The sequence below is a fragment of the Furipterus horrens genome, unplaced genomic scaffold, assembly GCF_987537825.1.
Source record: "Furipterus horrens unplaced genomic scaffold, mFurHor1.1.pri manual_scaffold_4, whole genome shotgun sequence".
NCBI lineage: Eukaryota > Metazoa > Chordata > Mammalia > Chiroptera > Furipteridae > Furipterus > Furipterus horrens.
In genome coordinates this window covers 162,849,519-162,873,272 of record NW_028327174.1, presented here as the reverse complement: position 1 = coordinate 162,873,272, position 23,754 = coordinate 162,849,519, and the positions used below count along the sequence as shown (strand labels likewise).

Below are 23,754 nucleotides of genomic sequence, written 5' to 3'. Positions count from 1 at the left end.
TCACTGAACTAACTCTTGAATCCTGTGTTTCCTTCATTTTGTGTTGTTTCAATAGAAAACCTGTTTTACAGGAGTAGATGGGTTTTTTTTGGAGTTGCTGTAAAGAATATTCCCCTATTCCAGTGGCTTTTCTTGAATATCAGTAGTGCCCCAGGAAGAATATGGAACCTTTCACCTACTCCAGGGCTAACTTTGGGGCTTGGATTTCAGGGTATTTGGAAACGTCTGGTCTTGGTCCCCAACTGGTGACACAGCATAGACTTTATAAAAACAGAGTCATATTATACCTTAGGAAACAAGACATAATAAAATGGCCTGCTTAGGAAGTAACGAAGGAGAAAGAGAAATGGGAACATTCTCAAAATTTTGTGGAAAGTCTGCATTAGAGACAATTCCAGTTTTTTCCACTGGGTGGTGTTTTTATTTAAATTTACTATATGATTCCTGTCACAGGGCACGTCCACAATCCAGGTCAGTTCTGGGCATTGCCCTTTGAAAATTCTGGAAATTTACTTAGGTCGAATTCTCTTGCTTTTCATACTAATTGATTATGTTTTTCTTTTTTTTTTTTTTAAAGTATGATAAGATATTTTAAGTCTTTATTTTTAATTTAATTTTTATTGTATTATTTTTCCATTACCATTTAGTCCCCTCATACCCGCTCCCCCCAGCAATCACTGAGCTCTTGTCCATGTCCATGAGTCCTTTTTCCTTTTTTCTCAATCCCTCCCCCGCTTACTTTCCCCCCACCCACACTAGCTGTCACCTGCCTTCCATCTATGAATCTGTCCCCATTTTCCTTGTTAGCTCAAAGTTTGTTCATTAGATTCCACTTAAGAGTTCAGTCATATGGTATATGTTTTTTAGAGGATTCTTTTTCTATGCTCTACATGCCTTTTACCATCACTCCCATAAAGACCAAACACTTGGGCATAAAGACAAAGTTTTCCCACAGCCATAGTCCTGTACCTGGCGTTGCGCCTGGCAGAGAGTGAGTACTTCATTGTTATGTGCCCACTGATTCGATGAATGAGGGACTTAAGGTTACGGCAGTTTCTACTTGGCACACTTGATTAGAAATTCTTCATTTACACCAGGGCTCGGCATACATTTTCTGTAAAGTGTCAGAGTAAGAATTATAGGCTTTTGCACCATACAGACTCTGCTGCAACAATTGGCTGCTTTCAGGGTAGCTGTGAAATCAGCCAGACAGGATGGCAGGGTGTGGCTGTGTTCCAACAGAACCTAATTTATACAGGCAGACAGTGAGCTGGATTTGACCACAGCTGTAGTTTACCCCGATCTATGCAAAAGCACCCGTAGACCCTGCACCCATCTCAAAGATCCCTGTGGTGAAGAGAAGAGACTTTGAGAATCTGAGTGGCAGAGACCATACTAGGTGTTCACCAAATCCCATTCCACTTTCCACCTGAGCACAGGAAGACCACATCTCCCAGCTTCCTTTGCAGGCAGGTGGTGTCTTAGGGCTAGTTCTGGTCAGTGAACTGTGTGTCCAGGAGGGAAGTCCACCCTGTTCAGACCTGGCCTGTAAAACGTGCAGCCACCGCTCTATGCTCTCCTGCCTCACCTGCCAACTGGGTGAAAATAATCCAGTGTAGGGCTCCAGGGCCCTGAGAATTGGCAGGAACACTTGATAGGGGTGCCTGGGTCTCTGCAGAGTCCTCCCCACCCATACCCTTGACTCACATCAGACTGAGAAGGAATGTAAAGCACACCCGTGTGCCTTGTTAACCCTTTGACTGCCAACGTCACTGTGAGTGACACTGACAAATTTTCCCAAAAGTGCCAGCGTCGCTTCCAGCGACTCTTTTTTTGATGGCTATAAGTGTAAATAACAATGGAATAATTTGTATTTTATGTTTTGTTCTCTTTTTTTTGTACCTCAGGTTATATATTGATATAAATTTTTCTCATGTTGATCCAAATTTCGAATTTTTACGCTTGTTCAAATACTGATATATTAATTCTGTTATAATTTTTCCTTACATTTTAAATGGTCCTTTTAATTTCATTTATCTTTGCAATAATCGTCAAAACTCTATGCAGAGTGCATGATAAGGAAGCTTTTACTAATGGACATTTTCATTGCTTCACGGTATACCATTAGCATTTTATTTATAACTGTTTTTCACTGTTGATATCTATTGATATATGTCTCTAGTGTGAATGCCATTTGGGTTCTTTTTTTTGTTTTCTTGTATGTTATGAAGTTTTCTTTCTTTTTTCAAAAATGTATGCAATATTTGGCATACTTGTTATCCATGTTGCTATGTGTTTTTTCAAATTATAATCATGGGTTTTATATTATGCCATATATTATACTTCAAAAGCCATATTGAAGGAAAAAATTTATTTTTTCTAAAATAATTGTTATAATAAAATAATTTTAATGCAATAATTTTTTGCTAAATTGCATCAAAGAACACTGCTTACAAAAGAAGAGTGTATTTACTATATGTTGTGAAATTTACAGCAAATTATTATGAATAATAATAAACATTTTATAGACATTTTCCATAAACTCTGCATTTCTCAGCAAAATAGCCTGGCATTTCTCACATAAATTTTAGCAATTACACATGGTACTCAAAGGGTTAAGGCACTGACAGTTTGGGGTTATTAGCCTGCCCTCTCTAATAATACTGAGTTTGGGCTCAAAAATGGATAAAATAAAGAAACTAAAAAATAAGGAGAGCTCAGAGCTGTTGTACCCTCATGCCTGGAAATCCTGGGGTTTTAGACTAGGGAGAAGGGGCTGAGGAGACTTGGGAGCTCACAGTCTTGGAAAATGTGTGTGCAGGAGGTGGTACTGCAGTTTGCGTCTGAGAAACTGGGACTTTAAAGAGAGAGAGCCACTCGGGGAGGAATGAGATGAGGGGCGGGTAACAGAATGAGACCAGAGATAAGAGATACCTAGCTGAGTAGCTCATTTGGTTAGTATCATCCTGATATGCCAAGGTTGCAGGTTTGAACTCCAGACAGGGCACATAGAAGAAGCAGCCAATGAATACATAAATAAGTGGAACAACAAATCAACCCCTACCCTTAAAATCAGTAAGTAAAAAAATAGAAAAATAAAAACAGAATAAAATATTGTGCCTGAACCACACTGACCCTTGTACCCAAATGTGGCCTGGTATCTTCAGTATAGCGGCTAATCTCTGTTTTGGCTAAAAGTGGATTTCTTGTGCCAGCCTAGGGCCTCCCCATCCTAACATCATTCCTCTCACTCTCCATGGGTGTTTAAAGTAAAATGTGCAGCCTTATCATAAATCCACACCAAAACTTCAGTGGCTCAGTGACATAATTCTCAGCCACGTCCATCTCAATCCAGTCTGAGATGGTGGGTGGAGGGCTGGGCTCCACACCACCCATGAAGGACCCAGCTTCCTTTCACCTCGAGGCTTCCCTCCTCTGGGCCCTCCTCGTCTTCTCCTTTCAGCTGAGCGATGGGAAGGGAAAGAGTGGAGGAGGTCGTATGGAAGGTTTGGAAGGCCAGGCCTGGTAGTGTGTGCATCGCTTCAGCCCAAATTCCATGGCGCAGGACTCAGCTCTGAGGTTCCCCCCGACTTCAGGGGTGATGGGGGAAATAGAGATCAATATGTGAGCCCAGAGGCAACTGAAGCAGGCTTTGGGGGATTCACAGCGGCCTCTGTCTCAATGGGGGAACATTGAGCTTCTAATAACTAACCTGACAAATATTTGGAGCCAAACTGCTCTTGAATTGAGACCTTGCTAGTGCTTTTTAGAACTAGAAGCCTTTAGTTATAAAATTTCATTGTCTAGAAAGGCCACAGACATAATCCAATACCTGAGAGATTGTGATGCTACAGGAAGCTGACAGGGGAAGCAAAGCATTTATTACTTTCCCTGTGAAGACGGGGGTGGCAGGATGTTCCCCTGTGCCTGCCTCTGGTCGCTCTCCTTTTTCTGCTTCTCTGCCTTTCCCTGCAGGCCCTGCCTTCTCAAGGTCAGGGCCCACAAGGTCAGGGCCCACAAGGTCAGGGCCCACAATCATTCCTGGCTTTATCTGGGGAGGGCCTGGGAGTGTCCTGGCATAGACTGTGCCATTCCTCCCAGCAGATTCTGCAGGCACAAAAGAGACAAATATTCCCCTTGCTAATTGGAACTGTCTCTCATAACATAATTTTGATGTGCTAGGGGTGGTGGGGGAGGAGCAAGATGGTGACAGGGCTGGAAAGTCCCATCTTGCTATATGTATCACATGACCATATTCTATGGCCTCTGAACACATGCAGTAACACTGGCTCCAAACAAATGATTTTCTGATAGGCAACTTGCACTGGCCAATATACTCATTCCTTTTGTGGGCGGGGGGTACCCCATGGGGGACTATCAGGGGCCGTTGGTAAGTTATACCTTGAATATGTTCAGCTTACCCTGGGACCTGAGGAGTTCCAGGTGCTTTCCAAAGCATCTCTCTCAGGGGAAGAAATGTAGGTGAAAGATCATATAGCAAAGAATTGATCTAGTCCCTGTTCTTTAACACGGCCCCGTTTGTCAAGCAGTTAGGAATTCACTTTCATGGACACTAGAAGAGGGGGATGCAGCCCATTCCTCCTTACTAACAGCAGACCACCTCTGGTTTGACATCTTAGCCCATCCCCTCACTCATCCCCTATTAAAATCTCTCCCTTTCCTTGTCCTCTTAGCATCTGTGTGTAGATCTGAAGTAGTTCCCACCAAATGCATAGCTGTCATTCTGAAATCCTCCAGGTCAGGGCCACAGTCCTATTTATATTCTCAGATGGTGGTCTTAGAGCTAACATGGAACAGGTGTGAGAAGCTGTGTACTGAATGGTGACCGAGTCTGGCTCTCAGTGCCTACCTGATATTTAGGGACATTTAGGTCACCCCAGCTGAGGCCTAAGGTTATAGGGGATTTTGACCCCAAATAGAATTGAATGGACCACTGTGTAAGGTCCTATGTATCAATCTGGGCTTGACTAGGAAGTCATTGTTGCTTAGAGTGATATGGAATAATGGATTTACTGTAGGGAGTGTGCTTATACAACTGTTGGAGATGTGAGGAAGGAGTTGGAAGGCTGTTGTCTCTGCATATCTGGTGTCTGGTCAGTAGGGCTGTCTGTCAGGGGAGAAAGCTAGATCTGAAGCAGGCAGAGCAGAGACCAACTGGAGCCTGAAAAGAAAAACCAGAACCCATGAAGGCAAAAGGGGCCCCATGGGGACAAAGTGGAGCCTGCACGTGTCTCTCACCACCTCTGTGTTGACAGTGCAGGTGACTTGTAGAAGCAGCTGGCATCCTTTAGTGTGGCCCTGCACGCATGTCTGCCCCAGGACCTGGAGAAGCTGCCCCTGGTCAGGGAGAAGCTCTAGTGGGAGATCCGAGTGGGAGCTGGAGGGACTGAGGGCCCAGGTGCTGCCCCGTGCTGTGAGGTTGACCAGAAGATCAGCCACAGGGTATGCTGAAGCAGAGCTCAGACCTTCAGAGTATAACATCCATTGTGTCGCCTCTGATTCCCAAACCTCTTTCAAATTTCTCTTGTGTGAGAAGGGGGATGTTAGCTGAGCCTATTTTGGGAATCATTACACAATATGTGTAAATCAAACCATCACGCCGTACACTTTAAACTTATCCAAGTTTATTAGTTTATTATATATGTCAGTTGTTTCTCAATAAGACTGGGAAAGAATAAATAAAAATAAAAATGTGAAAAAATATTCCTTAAATGTAAAAAAATGTTTTTCCCTTGTTGCCAATCCTCATCCAGAACCATACAGGGAAGGGAGTCCTGGGAAATGTCACTGTGGCTCAACCAAGATGACACAGTGCGAGGCCACGGATTCCATCTCTCAACTACATTATTAACACTCATCGTAGCTGCACAAGTTTGTGCCAAAGAAATTTATTGCTGGAGCCTTTGGAAAGAACCATTTTAGTGAAATCCACTGAAGTTTTGACTGACAGGAAAAGATAAAGTAACTTGGCCTTTCATGCCAACATTTTATGGCCAGTGAATTCTGTTGTTTTTGTTGGAGAAAAGATGAGAAAGAAAAGGATAAATATTGGAATAGAAATAAAGATTTCTTCTGAATCTTGAATTGGGTTAGAAAAGATTACTTTCCCTTGTGAGTGTGGTGGAAGATCGCTTTCTACAAGCAGAAACCTGGATGGTGCTAGACCAGGAGTTAAGTATTCAAATGCCTGCAGCAGCGGGCAGGTGGGCTGGTGACATGGTGGCCAATGGGAAGGAAGCTGAAATTTGATCAGAGGAAGCTGGAAAACCACAATCTTTTTTTTTTTAGTGTGAAATCTTAATAAATGGTCACCTTTGAAATATTCTCTATGTGCTTGAAAACAGGACGTATTCTATGGTTTTTTTGAATATAGGAGAATATAGGACTCTACCTGTGTCCATAAGGTCAAATTTGGTGGGAATGATGCTTGAGCTGTCTATACGTTCACTGGACTTTCTGTTTATCAGTTACTTAGAGTGGTGCATTAACATTCCTTGGAAGGCCAGATTTGTCTATTTTGCCATATCTAAGAAATTTTGCACTCTATACTTTGAGCTTATGGTATTAACTACACAGAACTTTTGAATAGTTATGTTTTTCTGAACATTCTTGTCATTTGAAATATCCCTCTCTCTCATGTTTTTAACCTTAAAGTCTTTTTTTCAGCTTTATTGAGGTATTATCAATAAATAAACCTTCAAGTCCACTTTTATATTGAGAGTCTCCAGCTGCCTTTGCGTTAGCGTTTACGTGGGGTATCATTTTTATCCTTTTATTTGTTGCCGCTTTTTGGAGTTGTCTTTTCTTCTTACACTTGGTTATTTTTGTTGGTGTGCTGGACACCCATGAAAAAATAATTTGAGGGTAAGAAAGATATTATCTTTCAAACTCCAAAAACAATTTCCTTTTCTTATGCCAGGTGTCCGAAGATATTCAATTCTGAGATTGTGATGATTCCAAGCTAAGCTTCAACTCCAAAAGGGCTTTTCTCAGAGACCCCAACCCAGAACCAGAGGGCTTCCAAGGGCCTTTGGCCCTTGCTTGCCCTTGTACTTCAGTCCCTGTCCCCCTCGCCCTGTGATCTTAAAGCAGGAGCTGCCCAGCTTCTCAATTGCCCCTGCCAGAATAAGCAGAAGCACCATGGCAAAGGCTTTGGAATGCTGGGCTCAACTCCTTGCATGCCATCCCTCCCTGTATTCTGGCTCAGCAATTATTTACTATTGCTTTAGTTTTGATATTTTTTTTAACATACTTTTGAAAATAGTTTTCCATCATTTCTAGCTGTCCTTAGTCGAAGAGTTGACCTAAATTTTCCAGTTTTCCTTTACCAGAAGTTCTTCATTTATCTTCTATAGAAAAAAAATTTTTTTTTTCTCTAGCCTAGTTGACCTTATAATGTCTGAGATGCTTTAAAAGCTGATGATTATGGAGCACTGAAATTTTACTTCATAATTTTCATTCACCAGGATATGTTGTGAAGTTCTGGATCTTTTTTTTTTTTTTTTTCAGATTTAATGTGTTTTATTGATTAAAATATTACATTTGTGCCAATTTCCCTTCCCTCTGCTCCCCTCCACCCGGTGGCCCCCCTCCCTCCAGTTGTCCCCCCCTTTTAGATTATGTCCATTAGTTGTGCATACAGTTCCTCCCAACCTCTTTCCGTCTATTCCATTCCCTCCTACCATGACCCCAATTCCTATATCATCTCCCTCCCTCTCCCCACTCCCCCTCCCTGTTGACCTCCCCCCAATATGCTTCCCGTACCCACAGTTCCTTTTCCACTCTCGTTGCCTGTTTAGTTTGCCTTTGTTTCATCTCCCTAGCTTCTGTTTTTTAAACCAGTCCCTTTAACATCTCATATAACAGTGGTTTGGATCTAATGAACTCTTTCAGTTTTATTTTGTCCTGGAAACACTTTCTCTGTCCTTCTATTCTGAATGACAATTTCGCTGGATAGAGTATTCGTGGTTGTAGGTTTTGGATTTTCATTACTTTGAATATTTCTTGCCAGTCCCTTCTTGCCTGTAGGGTCTCTCTTGAGAAGTCAGCTGATAGTCTAATTGGGACCCCTTTGTACATAATTCTTTTCTTCTCTCTTGCTGCTTTTAAGATTCTCTCTTTATCTTTAATTTTTGACATTTTGATTATAATGTGTCTTGGAGTGGTTCTCCCTGGGTCTAGTCTCTTGGGAACTCTCCTTGCTTCCTGGACCTGCAAGTCTATTCCCTTCCCCAAGTCTGGGAAGTTCTCCTTTATTATATTTTCACTCAATTTTTCAAGTTCTAGTTCATCTTCCTCACTCTCTGGCAAACCAATGATTCTTATGTTGGGCCTTTTATAGCTGTCCCAGAGGTTTCTGATCCTCTCTCTGCATTGGTTGACTGCTTGTTCCTTCTCCATATTCCAGTTTGTTGAAATGAACTCTGGATTTTTTTTCCTCACCATCTGTCTCATATGTGGTTTTGTTCCTTTCGTTATGAATGTTTTTCGCTTCTTTCTTATCTTTTTCCTGCTCTTTTGTGAATTCTGTAAGCCACCTGATAACAATGGCCCAGAACTGAGCCTCTGACAGGTTTCTTATCTGTTCATCTGTCAGGTTCTCTATCTGTTGCCTGGTGAGCTGTGCTACCAGGATTTCTATAGTTGTCTGCCTCATTTTGACAGATGCGTTTTGTTTTCTTGGGCCGGCTGTCGGGGGCAGTGCCTGTGTACGCATCACAAATCAGCGACCGGCGCCTGTCTGCAACCTACTTCGCAGCCCTGTGGTGCTTTCTTTGGGGGCGGGGGTCCAAGATGGATTCACACAGTTATTCAGCTAGGAGACCGGGATCCGTCCTCCCACCCCCCTGGGCCTCACTGTTCAAGGCGATGCGGTGGCTGCTTTCCCCAGCGCTGGGGTCGCGCACCGCCAGGGGCTTGCGCAGCCGGGATTCCTCGCCGCCCCGCCGCTCCAGGTGCGACCGCAAACAGCGCTGCCCTCTTTAACTCTTACCTGCCCAAATGGCACCGCTGGTTTATAACTTCATATGTTGGGCTTCCATGTAGTTTTATTTTCTGGAATTTCTAGTTATCCTTTGTTTTGAAGTAGTTGTATTCCTCTCTAGTTGTAGAGGGAGACCTAGCATGTCCGTCTAAGCCTCCATCTTGGCCGGAAGTCCCGTGTAGTTCTGGATCTTGAGGTAGATGTTAAAACAAGTAGGGCTGATTGTACAAGTCAGAAATACTGTGGTACAGAGAACTTTCATTTTAAGTGTATTTTACTTTAATCTCACTTGCTTTCACAAAGCTTATGGGCTTCATAGGTACTACATATGACAGTAGACACTTAATATATTAAGTTAGGTTTTTATCAGCTAGAGCATATTAATGAATATAGATTTTAATGATAATGCTTATATATCTGATGCAGGAACAAGAACTCTGGCTCCCTGCCAAGAGAAGACTCTCTCCTTGTCAGTGAGAAAGTCAGGCGTGGAGAGAAAGTACTAGTCCCTGCGGTCTGGTGTGGCCGGTGATGTGGAGGCTTCCCAGGGAGGGTCTGCTGGGGAACCGGCTGCCCGCTGCGTCCTGGATTCCAGCCATAGGGGCCTGCTGGGCTCCACAGTGTCTGTCACCCGGGCAGCTGTGGGTCCATGTGTGAAACCAGCAAGGCGTCCCTTTGTGAGCAACTCCTTTCTCTGTCACCCTGGCAATTTCCAAGCGAAACACATGTAGGACATCTGTTTTCCGTGTTTCTCCTTCAGAGCAGTGGAAATGGTGGTTTTGTTTGAGAAGGGAGAAGAGGAGAAGCCAGATAGGCGCTCAGTCTTTGAGAAAGTGGTCATGTTTCTGTTGTATCTGCTGCATTAGGTCCTTTGTGATTTTTCTTTCTTTTCAATAAAATGAATGTGTTAGGCAGTTTCAATTCAATGTGCTCATCTGGCTGAGGACTCTGCCCTGAACTGCAGACCATTGTATTGTGATCACCTGCGTCCTGAACATCTTAGATGTCAGCTACCTCAGCGTCAGCATGTCCCCTCCCAAGTCAGAACATTTCCCTGAACCTGATCCTCTTCCAACTTTTCTCCCCCTTTTTCCATGAGATGAAGAAGTCAGTCTTAAATGGCACAAAACTATTCCTACATTTATAAGGGGCCCCTGCTCTTTGAGGCTGTGCCCTATTGAATAGTTGGACCAGGCCCATCAAAGTGGCCCCGCTGCTGAGCACAAAGCCATCCAGCCTTGCCAGAGGGAAGTGCGCACGAAGTCCCGCTCTTGGCAACACACAGACGTTGCTAACAGTGCTCAGTAAGCCCTCATTTCATGTCGCCCACAGGTTCTGCAACTTGAAGTGAAACTACATGTAACAAAACCAATCTTACCACAGGCTCATCAGTATAAACAAGAGTTAAGTGCCTGTGGCAGCTCCCCAACATTACAACAAAATGTTTAGTGAAATGACAGTATCCCAGCGGCTGCTGTACAAAAGTCATTCATTGCATATTTCAATAAAATTTACTTTCAAAACAGGCCACTCTCTTCTTCACTCATCCCTTCCCTTCCTAGTATTCACCCGTGGACGATTCTGTGAGTCTTGGCTGTGTTACTCTCTCTGCCAGCCCTCCTCATGGTGACGTATACTAAATATAATCCTGATCAGGCCATTCTTGATCAGAGTGACAAAAACGACTTCTCTGATGGCAGAACCAATCCAGATACATGGAGTCTAGAGAGACAAGTAAAGGCACTGGGACCCTAGATTGGGCAGATAAAGAACATTAATGGGACAATTGGCCAATTCTGGGTAAGGCCTGAAGATTAGATTACAATAATGTATCAATGTTAATATCCTGTGACTATGTAAGGAAACCATATTGAAGTCTTTAAAGAGGCATTATGCCTGCAACTTCCTCTCAGACGTTTCATGAAAAAGTGTATGTGTGCATGGGTGTATGTATGGGAAAGGGGATGAATGATAAAGCAAGGTAGTAAATCGTTAATATTTGAGAAATCTTGAAGGGCATAAGGGAACTCTTGTACCATTTTCCCTATAATTTTGCAAGTCAAATTATTTCAAAATCCAAAAGGAAAAAGAAAATTGATCTTAACAGGTAGAAGAGCTAACCAGGAGGAGACCACTGAACTTGAAATATTTCTGGGCCCTTTGAGTTCAGTCTGTTTCAAACCCAAGTCCCATTGTTGGGTTTCTAAGGAGACTGATTTCTCTTCTTCCTTCACCCCCCAACCCCCCACCCCAGAGTCCCCTCACTTAGCTGAACAAAATGTTTTCTTCTCTGGCTGAGCTCCCCTGGTAACCTGTAAGCTCAAGTCTATGCTTTGCCTCAAATTCCATCCCATACCAGCCTTTGTAGAAGTCCATGTTCCCCTTTGATATGTCGCTGTGATGGACTTTTCCTCTCTGCTACCTGAATGCTGGGTTTCTCCATTGGATGTGTCAGTCAGAAAAGAGTGGGTTATACCACAGTAACAAGCTGCCCCCAAGTTCAGTTTACTCAATACAATAAAAGTTGATTTATCATTCAGGCTACATATACAATATGGTGTATTAAACATGTTAGAGGGTCTCTGCAGCCCCCATTAGCCAGGCTTCCTGAGTGACTGAAGCTTCTTCCTAAAAGAGACAAATGTTGCTTCTGCTTATATTTCATTTGCCACCAAGAATAATCCTACGTTGTGTCTGTGAGAGGAGGTAGAAATACTTGTAACATCCCTGATGGTTCTCACAGTGCTGCCTCTTAGTTAAATGGAGAAGGATGACCAAGAGTCACCAAGCATTTCCTTCTCTGAGACTTCCCCATCCTCTAGCTCCCAGTGCCTCAGCCGTGACTGGCAGAGGCTTCCATCCTGCCCCAGCACCCTTTTGCTATTATTTCCTTTGTGAGTTTTCTGTCTGTTAAGATACATTTTTATGAACGTCACAAATGTTTATTGGACACCTGCATCAATGGAGGGCACTTGTTATTTGCCAGACACTGCCATGGGTTATGAGATATAAGGACCAATAAGACATGGCATTTTCCTGACTTGTCATGAAGAGACAGAGAGGAAAACAGACATTTTAAATTCAGAGGGTGGAGTTAAGCACAGATACTTTAAATTTTGAGGGTGAGAAGAGACCATGTGATCCTCTGGGGAGGAGGGAGGGTGGAGAGAGGAGGGGGGCTGGGGTCGGAGACAGCCCTTCTGTTTAATACACTGTCCAGGTTCTCCCATTTATCATTCTCGCTGGCTGAGAACAGGGCAGATGATCAGATGTGCTAGTGAGTAGGGTTAGAAGTTGTGGTTTAAGGGCTATCAATATGTTCTGTTTTGCAAACAAATTTTGGGTTGGCCAAAAAGTCTATATAGCTTTTTTTCCATAAAAGACACATTTTTCATTTTCAGGAATAACTATTGATTTGCATATTTTGAGTATGTTGGCTGTCTCCCACATAGTATAACATTGATTGTTCTCAATTAATGTCTCAATTTGATTACTATCAACATCAACTTGTCTACCCAACCATGGAGCATCACCCAGTGAGAAATTTCCAGCATGAAACTTTGCAAATCACTTTTTGACACATTTGATCAGTCATAGCACCTTCTCCATACACTGCACAAATCTTTGTGTGTTTCAGTTGTATTTTTACCTTTCTTGAAATAATAAAGCATAATATACCAAAAATGTTGCATATTTTCTTCCATCTTCAATATTAAATTGGCTGCACAAAAATTCACCAATTTTGATGTTTTGTTTTAAATGCATGTTGATATGACAGCTGTCACAATACAATAAAATGAAAGACAACTAAGCATTACTAGAGCCATCTTATGGAAAAAAACAAACTTTTTGGCCAACCCAATATTTATTAGGCATCTGTTACAATAATAAGGCTACTTCTACTTACATTTGGGTGATACTTTATAATCAGGTTCCCCTGAAAGTCACTGGCTCCTTTAACAAATGAGGACAACAAGGCACATAACTTGTTGGGGTCCTTAAAAGTTCCAGCTGCCCTACTTAGAACCTAGGGTCCTGCTTCACCACCCAGGGCACTTCCCACTGACCCATCCTTTTGTGACTTTGCTTGAGACTCTACCTACCTGATGATCCTACAGTCTAGTGGAAGAGTTTACATCCATTCTAGTGACAGATGTGGTGCAAAGTCATGTTCATTTCATCACAGCCCTCAGTCATGCTCGAACCAGGTGAATCTAGATCTCCCTATTCTCTGGCTTCCTGTTGGGCTATTAATGAGAATGAGCAATGCAAGATGAGAGCAACTTTTCCAGGGCTACCACTATACTCGAGATCACAGCTGCCAAATGGGTGCTTTGCTGACTCACAGCTGCCGTGAGTAGCCAACTTTGCGTGATACAACTGCTGTGAGATTCTGCAAGATGGGAGTGAAGAAGGGGCCGGGCTCCTGTCTCTCTCAGCAGAATTCTCTTGTCTGCTCTACTTGTGGATGCAGGCCAACCTATCATTTTCATTTGCTAAGGTTTGAAAAGATTTCTGGTCATGTGCTAGTCCCCCATTGATTAAATGAGATAATGTATGTGGAACCCGTGGCACATAGTAAGTGGGCAATAAATGGTAGGTGCTATAATACTAGTAATTGCAATAATAATGATTTTTACTGAAATAATAGGGCAATAGCACTAGAGCAATACTTATTTAATAATGACGGTAATAATATGCATAATAACAGTATAGCAATCAGTGGCATGGGGTTGGGGGCTGCTGTGGAAGGGCTTCTCCCAGTGGGAGTTTTATCAGTGACACATGATAATAAAAAGAAGACTCTGTGAGAACTCTCTGTACTTTCCGCTGTATCTGCTCTAAAAAATAAGGTCAATTAAAGAGAAAGAAGAGAGTAGACTGGCAATTAGTTGGCGATACCATTGGTTTTCAATTCTCTAGAGACAATGCATTCCCTTGTTGCTTCCACCCCAATCTTGGTATGTCATTGACAATAACAATGGCTATTTTTAAGCTGTTCCACTGGCTATGCAGACATTCAAATAAGTAGGATGTTAATGATGATCAATGGGCCAGTGTTTCTCTGTTCAGGACGGGGTGTTGCATGCTGGAGAAGCTGGACTCGGAATACTGCTGGGACTAAAAGCCATGGTGCTGGGCTCAGTGGCTCTCTCCACTGAGTGATGCAGCCACATTGGCTCCACTCACCATGGCTGCAGCGGAGTGCCGTGGCTGTGTGAAGCCTGTCTGGAGGGCACCCACCACGCCCCAGCACCTATGGTCTTCCACAACCCATAAACCATGGCAAGTCTTGTCCCCAAGGCCCCAGTGGGCTGGCTTCCTTTCCTTTGCTTAATAAGAGGTTCTCTTTCCTTTGAATAGGACAACGCCCAGCTGATCAGAGAAGTGGAAGTGGACAGGGTCTCCATGCTCTCCAGGGAGCAGGCGCAGGCCATCAGGCAGCTCTGGCTGGACCCCGGGATCCAGGAGTGCTACGATAGGAGGAGGGAGTACCAGCTGTCAGACTCGGCCAAATAGTGAGTACAGAGCCCAGGGCTCTCAGGCAGATGTGCTATACATGCCTCAGCGAAGCTTCTCTTGGGGAAAAGAGGGCTGTGTCTCGCTCAGGGGCAACACTACCTCCCTCTTGCTTCATGGTGAGTCTCTTCCCACCTACTAAAACCTTCAGTGCCTCTGTGGATCCCAAGTTCTCTCCTTGCCCACACCCGCCTTTCCTCACCATGTCCTGAGCTTCTGTCCTTTTCAATGAGGCTAAATCAAATGTGGGGTTCCCTTGGTGGAACTGATCTCATTTGGGATGCTAACATGATCTGATTTAAATAAGGACTGCATCTGATTCTGGCTTCTACTTTTGTCCTCTCTATATCCCTTTGCCTTCTGGTTTCCTGATGAGTGGACTCGCGATCCAGTTATCCTAAAATCCAAAATCACAGTTTAGACCTCAATGCTGTAGGCCTGTCAGTGGCTGATCTTGTGCTGCCCTCTAGTGGGAAACATAGGCTCTGCGGGCCCAGCACAGGGAAGCATCTCAGTCCTGGAGCCCTTTGTTTATTGACTTGTGAAGGCCTACACACTATTATTTTGGATCCATAAAGCTCTCGTTTTAAATGTTTTCCTTAGGGTAAAAAAATAAATAGATGGTTTTGCATGCAGAATATCCCAGTGAGATCACAGAATCTCATATTTTTAAGAATTTCCTGAGGCACTGCCTTGCTCAGTGAGATCACTGGGCCATGAGTTTAATCATGTCCTTGAAGAAATGATTCCTGCTTCTACAGCTCAGCTCTTTTCCCTCTTGGCCCACGTCATCTTCTGTCTTCTGAGGGCCCTGAAATCTTTTCCCAAGACGTCCCCTTCCCTTCAGGGGCCGTCATCGTCCTCTGAGCTGGCATGGTGGGTGATTCACTCCCATTATCTGGACAAGGCCATCAGCAGGAAAGGAAACTGCAGTCTTACCTTTGGCATTAGTCCCAGGCTGAGTGTTTGTCTAATCCATTAATCCAGGTTGGCACAACCAATCTGAGTTCAGGAACACTGAGGTGCAAAGCAGAAAAAAGAAATAAAAGAAGTCCCGCTAAGGCATTGGATGAGCACAGAGGAAAGCCAGAAGGGGGCAGGTTGCCTGTGACAGCGGGGACTTGGGGACAACCCCCAGTGGGTGAAGGCATCCTGGCCCTTCCTTGAGGAAGCCTAGCATCACTTGCTTCTGTGGAGGGGAGAGGCTGGGGCTCTTCATGTAGATCCATTTGAAAAAGACCCACTGGAGCTGCTATAAAATTCAGTGGAGCCTTGAAACTGTGGCAAGGTTGAGAGGATCGTTAAAGTGACGAGGTTGGTGGACAGAGCTGCAGCAGAGAAAACAAGCCCAGCCAGTTGCCCTGCCTTTGGAACTGGTGAGAGCTGAGACACTTGTGCATGTCCTTGGTCCAGGCCAGTGGTGATCACCTGCTCTGCTGGTCGCATCTGCTCATTTGGATAGGCACTCACTGCAAGAAATGTGATGTGTGCCTGCTATGGACCAGGCACTGAGGTGAGGGGGGCAGGTACAGCTAGTGCTCTCTGATGGTGAGGGGGACACACCCTAGTGGAACAAGACAGGTATAAAGACTACACATATGGAAGTCCGTGACAATTAGCCCTAGGTCACATATGGGGCACAGAGGGTGTGTGCAGAAGGCTGCTGGCTTGGAATCACCAGCTCTGTCATTGGCCAGGGCCTGAGCTGTTTTATTCAAAGTGCCTTTTATAAAGGCTTTAAAAAACTTTTTAAAAAGTGCCCTCTTGTTTTACCACAGAGATGTGGTATGTTTTAAGCTTAGGGCTTTCTTTAATATATGGCAAAAAATAATCCAAGCTTTGGGTTGTTTTAGATGTTTAATTTCTCTGTGTAACAGGAAAACTTTTCTTGTTATTATTTTGAAAGAACTTCCTGTTGGCCTATTTTATGCTGTCATGTTTTCTTAGAAACTCTAACTCATTGAGCAAAGCGTTTAGAAACAGCATCTGCATTCTATAATGTTCTTGGATGAGGGTGAGTGTGGAAAGGGCAAGGGCCTTGGAAGGCGGAGGGCAGATTCCAACATCCTCTTCTGGCCCTGCTGTCTCTCACAGCCAGGTAGTGATCAAGCTTAGGTCCAGGGGGAGGTGATGGAGTGATCTGCAGATTTCCTTGAAGGCCCATAGAAGCTTCTGATCCATATTCTCTCCAGAACAGTTGTAGGAGGGCTGGCTCTCGAAGTCATTGATGGAACCCATGGATCTGAGTGGGGGTTGCTCATAGTTGGGTGACTTTCTGGAGTGGGATGGACACTCCTCCTTTCTCTAAAAGAGTCTCACCACCTTGTTCTCTAATGTCACAGTTACCTGAATGACATTGACCGGATCGCCATGGCATCGTTCGTGCCAACGCAGCAAGACGTACTTCGTGTTCGAGTGCCCACAACTGGCATCATCGAGTACCCCTTTGACCTGGAAAACATCGTCTTCCGGTAAGAATGTCTCCCTGACATGGCCCATTAGGAATCTGTGCATGCTTAGAAGTCCCTAAAAGTATACTTAAATATGATAGTCCTAAAATGAGTTATAACTTTCAGGGCAATATGCCCTCTCCATCACAGGGTATTTAGAATGACAGTAGTTCTCAAGTCCTAATATAGAGAGGAAACCACCTTTCTATTCCCCTTGGAGATGAAGAGTCTCCTTACTAATGTCTGGGATGATTCTTATATTTAACTCCCCACCCCACCACTATACACACACACACAGATGGATACTCCTGTAACCTATACACTGAATATACTGATGTCTCTGCCATAATATTGAAAATATTTCTCTTACCTTCTCCAAGATTTATCCTTAAAAAAGAAAACAAAGAATCAATACAAAAAAGTGTTTTAAAAATTACATAACATATAAACTATTTTACAGCTGTGTAAGACTTTTCACCTATAAATATAATACTTTTAGGATGGTTTAAGTAGGCCTACATTGCATTTCATTACGGCAAAAATGAATAATAATATGGCACATATGCACAGCACTGCAAATTTCAAAGCACTTTTATGTCCACTAGTCCCCTTGTTCCTCCTAGTAGTTATTACACACATTTTTCTAGTTGAGACAACGCAAGTCCAGTCCTGCCACATCCAGATCCTGTCTGTAAATGCCAATCCACCTCAGCGCTTCTGGATCATTGGGGGGTCCTGAGGTCAAGCCCCTGGAAATTCTGCATCTTTGCGAGCATGCCCCCTGTGCTGTGTGCCCATGAGTTTATCTCAAGCTTTTCAGCATCGATGCTGCTTACAACTTCCAAAGCCTGTATCTGGTCCACTATGTATTTTCTTTGGCTCACTTGGTGTTTTAAACAACTTTTGAGGCAACATTTACAATTTGGGCTGTTTCACTTAGAACAGTTGGTATCTTGTTTCTCTTGAGAAGTTGGCAGATCTGGTCCTATTGAGCCTGCAATTTTGTCCCCCGGTGGTTGGCTTCAGCTGTGTCACAGTCATCCCCTTAGACAGGGTCCTTGCACTCTCCAAGGGCAAGCTTTCGACTTGGCAGAAGCCCGGCCCCTGGGGCAGTCAAGCTTGGGATCAACCCTTCAGCTGTTGAGTGCCTGCGGTCTTCCCTATGGACACTTTGGGTCTCCACTGTCAGAGGGCACTCACACATCTTTATAGGGAGGAAGGGGCAGTACCCACCTAACACAGACGGAACTTGTGGATAAGTTAGAGGCCTGGAGAATGCGGAGTAGACTGGCAGACCGCCTGCCTTCCCGCCCCTCTCGGGGCTGGCATCCCGGCACTCCACAGTGGGAAGAGCAACGCCCAAGCAGCTGCTTGTGATTTCTGCCTGTACGACTGATGCTTCCTAACTGGTGTCCCCAAGCAGGCTCCACCTGAGTGACTGCTGCATTGTTTTCAGTGACTTCACTTACATGCTGCCCTCCTTTGCTAGGAAACTCCCAGTGGTTCCTCACTGCCTAAAGCAGTGGTGCTCAAACATTTCAACCTTAGGATCCCTTTCCACTCTAAAAGATTCCCAAGGAACGTAAAAAGTACTGACTTCCGTGAGTCTTATGTTCCGCCCCTTGAGAGATCTGTGTTTCTGTTGAACAGGATGGTGGATGTTGGCGGCCAGCGATCTGAAAGACGGAAATGGATTCACTGCTTTGAGAGTGTCACCTCCATTATTTTTTTGGTTGCTCTGAGTGAATATGACCAGGTCCTGGCTGAGTCTGACAACGAGGTATGCTGGGTAGGGAGTCTGGTCAGCTGGGGAAGACAGAGACCTATTTTTGCATTTTGTGAAAAGCCAGCCAGCTCTGCCATGAGACCCCATTCCTGCGGTTGAGCTGTCTTGCTACTCAAAGTGGAGTCAGTAGACTAGCAGCACAGGCCTCACCTGGATGCTCGTTAGAAATGTACGCCTTCTAAATCAATGCAGACCAAGTAAATCAGAATCTGCATTTTAACAAAATCCCAGGTAATTCACATATGCACGCGAGTTTGAGGGTCACTGCCCTAGAATCCTGGTTCTCGCATTTGGATACACATTGGAATTCCATGGGTACCTGATGGAAAAACCTGGTGCCTGGATTCGAGCTGAGATTCTGATTTAACTGGTGGCATGTGCAGCCTGAACACAGGATCTAGTCTAATGTGCTGCCAGGGTGGGGCCACCCCAAAGCCCTGGTTTTCAGCCTGGGCTGCATGTTGAAATCCCTTGGGGAGTTTTGAAGGAAAAAGTCTTTTGGACCCCACATTAGAGATTCATATTGTTGGGTTTGAGGTGGGGGCATCTTTTCCAAGTCCCCTAGGGATGCTAATGTACTGCCAAAGTTGCACAATGCTATTTCTAATAAGCTTGACCTGGGAACAGGCTTCCCCACCCTCATGACCCTCCAGCTTTAGGTCCCCAGCTGAGCTGGCACAGGGAGTGGCACCAGATGCTTGCAGCTGTTCAGGGGCCGCCTGGGCAGTGTCTGCCCTTCACTTCCCCTGGAAGGGACTAGCTCAGGGCAGCTGGGACCGATCCACCCTATCAGGCTTTCAGTGCCCTCTGCAGAGTCCATAATCACATCTTTGTGGGGTGTTTTCTGTGGGATAGCATTGTCTTCCCATTGTCTTTTCCCCTACTCTCCACAAGACCTCTTGACTAAAGAAAAATGTATCTTGCTTCTAGGGCATAAAAGTAAATCAATAAAGAAGCCTGTCCAGGATTAGGTAATAACCATGAACAAGTCAAATCTTGTATTTCTTGAGAGCAGACTTTTCTCTGAGGAGCAGTTACATTAGCTAATTAGTGAAGGATTAACCCATTTACTCATGTCATTGTGTGAAGAACAATAGAAATCTTGGCTGCCACCAAGCTCTTCAGCTGGAGAAATTTTTAAAAAAGGAAAATTGAGTTATTAATATGAAAAAATAGCTTCAAATTTGTCTCAGGAAACTCAAAAGATTACTCAGGTGTGCAAGGGTCAAGTACTTCAGCCTGATGTGCTAAAAAATTAAACAGTTTCTCCTCTCCTGAAAAAATAAAAATCACAAGGTATCTGGAGAAAATTAAGTGGCTGCCACTCTCAGCTCTTCCCTTCTGGTTGCAGACAGGTGTTGTATCCTCTCATTGTGCTGGACAGAAATTACTTTTTTCATATGTTCTATTTCTTTAGAGGTTATTATTGATAAGATCATAGTAATTTTTAAAGAAGCTTTGAAAGCCAAGAGAGGTTACAGCTTGGGCGATAAATTCCAGATCTTAATCCCCCAAAATATATTGAACAGGAGAAAAGCTCCTATGTCTGAGAGTTGTAGGGAAATGGAGAAGTACTGTCTGTCCCTCTGGGCTTTGCTGTTTTTCAGAACTCCTGAAAGGGAAGTTCTTGTTTCTTTCCTCTTACAAATACTTGAGAGAGAACAGAATGCTATCTAGAACAATTATTGTCACCAGATAAGATTTGTATGTGCCCTGTCTGCTCTCCATAAATTAGGAAGTTAATATTGTCTTGCCAGTGTCAAATGCTCAGAAATTTTAGTCCTTCTGAATTGATTTCCACCAGATCCTACCATTATATGGGCTTGGGAAAGTATTTAAGTTCTGTGACCAACAGCATGCCCGTCCATAAACTGGGGACCCTGTTCTCCTCACAGACCACACCGTGTCCCCTCCCTCACCCCCCGCAGAGCACACCGGTATGTGAGATGTAGCACAGGGTCTGTGTCGGTAGTGTTTGCTCCCTTCTCTCCAGCATCCAGCCTTTCTAAGGGCGGAGGCCCTGCTGGGAGAGCAAGTCTTCCTCTCACTTTCCCATCACACCCCATAAGATGGGTGTCTCAGGTCTGAAACTGTCAACTTCCCTCATTGGTAATCCCAATAATGACACACAAAACTTCTGTCAAATATGGGTAAGAACCCTCTTTTTCCATGTTGCACCAAAGCCTTCCTTATATCCTTACATATTAGTTGGGGCTTGGCTGAGGTGCCACAGGAGGGGGAGCCCGAGCGGGTGATTAGCGAGGGTGGGGGTGGGGGAGGTGGCTTGCTGAGGGCCCCCCACGTGTTCACCAGCTCCTGCAAGGACAGTGACCTCCCAGACTGCAGCTGGGTATGAGGTCAGATGGACAGAACCAGTGACTTGGCATGTTGTTTCTAAAATACTGTGTTTCTTCCTGGTTAACCCGAAGTGCCTTTTTCCTCACTCAGAACCGCATGGAAGAGAGCAAAGCTCTATTTAAAACCATTATCACCTACCCCTGGTTTCTGAACTCATCCGTGATTTTGTTCTTAAACAAAAAGGATCTTTTGGAAGAGAAAATCATGTATTCTCATCTAATTAGCTATTTTCCAGAATACACAGGTACGTGTCCATGTTGTCAACCTTGCTGACATCAGTCCAGAGTTCTTCATGTGGCTCATAGGGCCCTCCCCCATCTGTCTCTAAAAGACTTTGTCACCATTCCTTTGAACAAACCACCAGTGGAATCGTTGTTTTCACCTCCACACATGCCTCTCCCAGTGCCCGGAATATGCTTGCTTGCTCCCTTCCTTAACTCCTCCTCTGGGAAGTCCTCCAACCCTCACCCCACCCCCTACCCAGCAGGTACACCTCCCTTGTGCCCCCTTGGCAGCCTGGGCTCACCGTGCTCTCTCTCTCGTCGGCCTCTCAGGGCAGAGACTGTGTCCGACCTACCTCTGCAGTCCTAGTGCCAGTCAGAGAACCGGGCACTTCCTATGTGTAGGCTCCAGTGTGGCAGCCCTTTTGCCAGACCCAGCGCGAACACTGAGTTTCTTCATATACATGACTGCTCCAAGGCGGGAGTTTATGGCCTATAGCTGATTATTTCTAGTACTGGGGGTCTCAAATATTACTAAGTTTGAAATCGGTATTTAGAGGATTAGTGTTTCAGCACTTTGCTTTTTACTTTTATTAACTGTGCTGGCCATGTAGTAGAGAGCCCACAAGCTCTAAAATCAGACTTGGGTAGCTAATAATGTTCGTTCCCATATTTTTCTTTTTCCTTCTCCTAGCCTAGTTCTGTCTGCCCGAGTTAACAGGAATTAGCTCTCTTCACAAGGGTCCCGAGTCAGAAAGGTTAACTGGGTCACTATTTTTTAACCAATTGCCTTAAAGTACAATTTTTAGATATGAGAAAACCCTCTAAAATACTTTTACAAGTTCACGGTGCGATATAATAAAAGATAAAGCCCGAGGCAAATTAGTCTCCAGAAATAAGACAGGACCCTTAAAGTTGGTACGTGGGAACCAACTTTGGGGGGAACCTGGTGGTGAGCCGGCATCTCTCTTCTTTATTCCTCTCTCCGCCCTGTGACCAGGTCCAAAGCAGGACGTTAAAGCTGCCAAAGACTTTATCCTGAAGCTTTATCAAGACCAGAACCCTGACAAAGAGAAGGTCATCTACTCTCACTTCACGTGCGCTACGGATACAGAGAATATCCGCTTTGTGTTCGCCGCTGTGAAGGACACGATTCTACAGCTAAACCTGAAGGAGTTCAACCTGGTTTAAAACGTGCTGCCGCCTCCTGGCCAAGACCGGAAGCAGGTGGGCGGGTCCCACGTGTTTCATTCCAGCGCTTCCGCTTCGACAGCAGCCGCCCCCGCACCGGGCGGTGCCACTCCGCCTGCCGGCCAGGGCGACAGAGGCCGGGGGTGGAGGTTGTAAGATATTTGAGGTTAACAAACTTTTAAAAAAGCCTTTATTTCAAAATTGTTTTTATATTTCTTTTCCTTTGACTTTTGGCTGTCAGGTTTTGTGTAATTTTTGAATTTAAGGTTTTATAGAATTTTAAAGCCACTGAGATGTACTGTTACTTTTTATATTAAATTTAAGTGTGTTGAACAGCCATTAGAAAATCACGTAACAAGGGAGCCTGTTAATTTTGGATACATGGTTTGAGACCTCTAGGATTAATTGGGGTGCCTTCTTTTTTTAAGTTGAGTTTTAAGCTTTTTATTAAATCCTGTACTTTTCAGGCATTTTTGAGTGTTTTTCTTTTTTTACGCTGAAAAGTATCATGCCTTTAACATGCCATCAAAGGTTCTTTTAAAATGGTTCTTTTCTGTGTTAGCTTTCTAAGTCAAATTAATGACTAGGTCAGTCTATTTAATGTGGTTTTGCCAAAGTTGACGTAGGCAAATGGGCTCTAAATAGCATGTATGTTATATTGTTGAAAAATGTGTATGTATTCCAGTGTATGTGGCCAGGTCTTACACACTTATGAAATGGTTAAAAGCCACAGCTGTTTAAGAAATGCAATGTAACCCCTGCCAAGATCTGCTGGCCACCACCATGTGCTCTCTAAACGGTGTGTGCTGTGCCTTTCTGGGGAGGCTGCGAATACACCATTCTGCCCTTAGCATTGTTCAATGTGTTTCTTTCAGTTCATGGCTGATTTATGGTTCTGCTCCTAAAAAGAAAAATGCTGTAACTTTTAACAGTTAACCACTCAGAAACTTTCTAAGTGTCCTTGTAGGAAAGGAAAAATAATTTTGCCCCTCTATTTTCAGTTCTGGGCTGAGACCTGTTCCTGTAATAAAAAAAAGAGATTAAAGGGGAGAAAAACCAAAGTTTAAGAACATTTATGCCTCTTGTATAGATGGGAGACACCCCGGAGAACTGAGTAACTCTCCTAAAGTGGCCCAAGCCATCGCCTTATGTTGAGGGTGGGAAAAGCCTGTTAAGGAAGGTTACCAGGAAAATCACAGAAAACAAGGATAAGGTTGTTTCGCA

At 44.1% G+C, this 23,754-nt stretch overlaps 1 protein-coding gene across 1 annotated transcript in view; it reads left to right on the top strand.

Moving 5' to 3' along the window:
• The window catches only part of LOC150013201 (guanine nucleotide-binding protein subunit alpha-14), a 152,759-nt gene extending 129,379 nt beyond the window's left edge, over positions 1-23,380 (top strand). The window contains exons 3-7 of the mRNA XM_090274193.1: positions 14,369-14,523; positions 16,867-16,995; positions 18,625-18,754; positions 21,209-21,362; positions 22,340-23,380. Coding sequence (XP_090130319.1) covers positions 14,369-14,523; positions 16,867-16,995; positions 18,625-18,754; positions 21,209-21,362; positions 22,340-22,530 — 759 coding nt within the window. The 3' untranslated portion in view covers positions 22,531-23,380. The remainder of the gene's footprint in view (positions 1-14,368; positions 14,524-16,866; positions 16,996-18,624; positions 18,755-21,208; positions 21,363-22,339) is intronic.
• Positions 23,381-23,754: the final 374 nt, after the last annotated feature.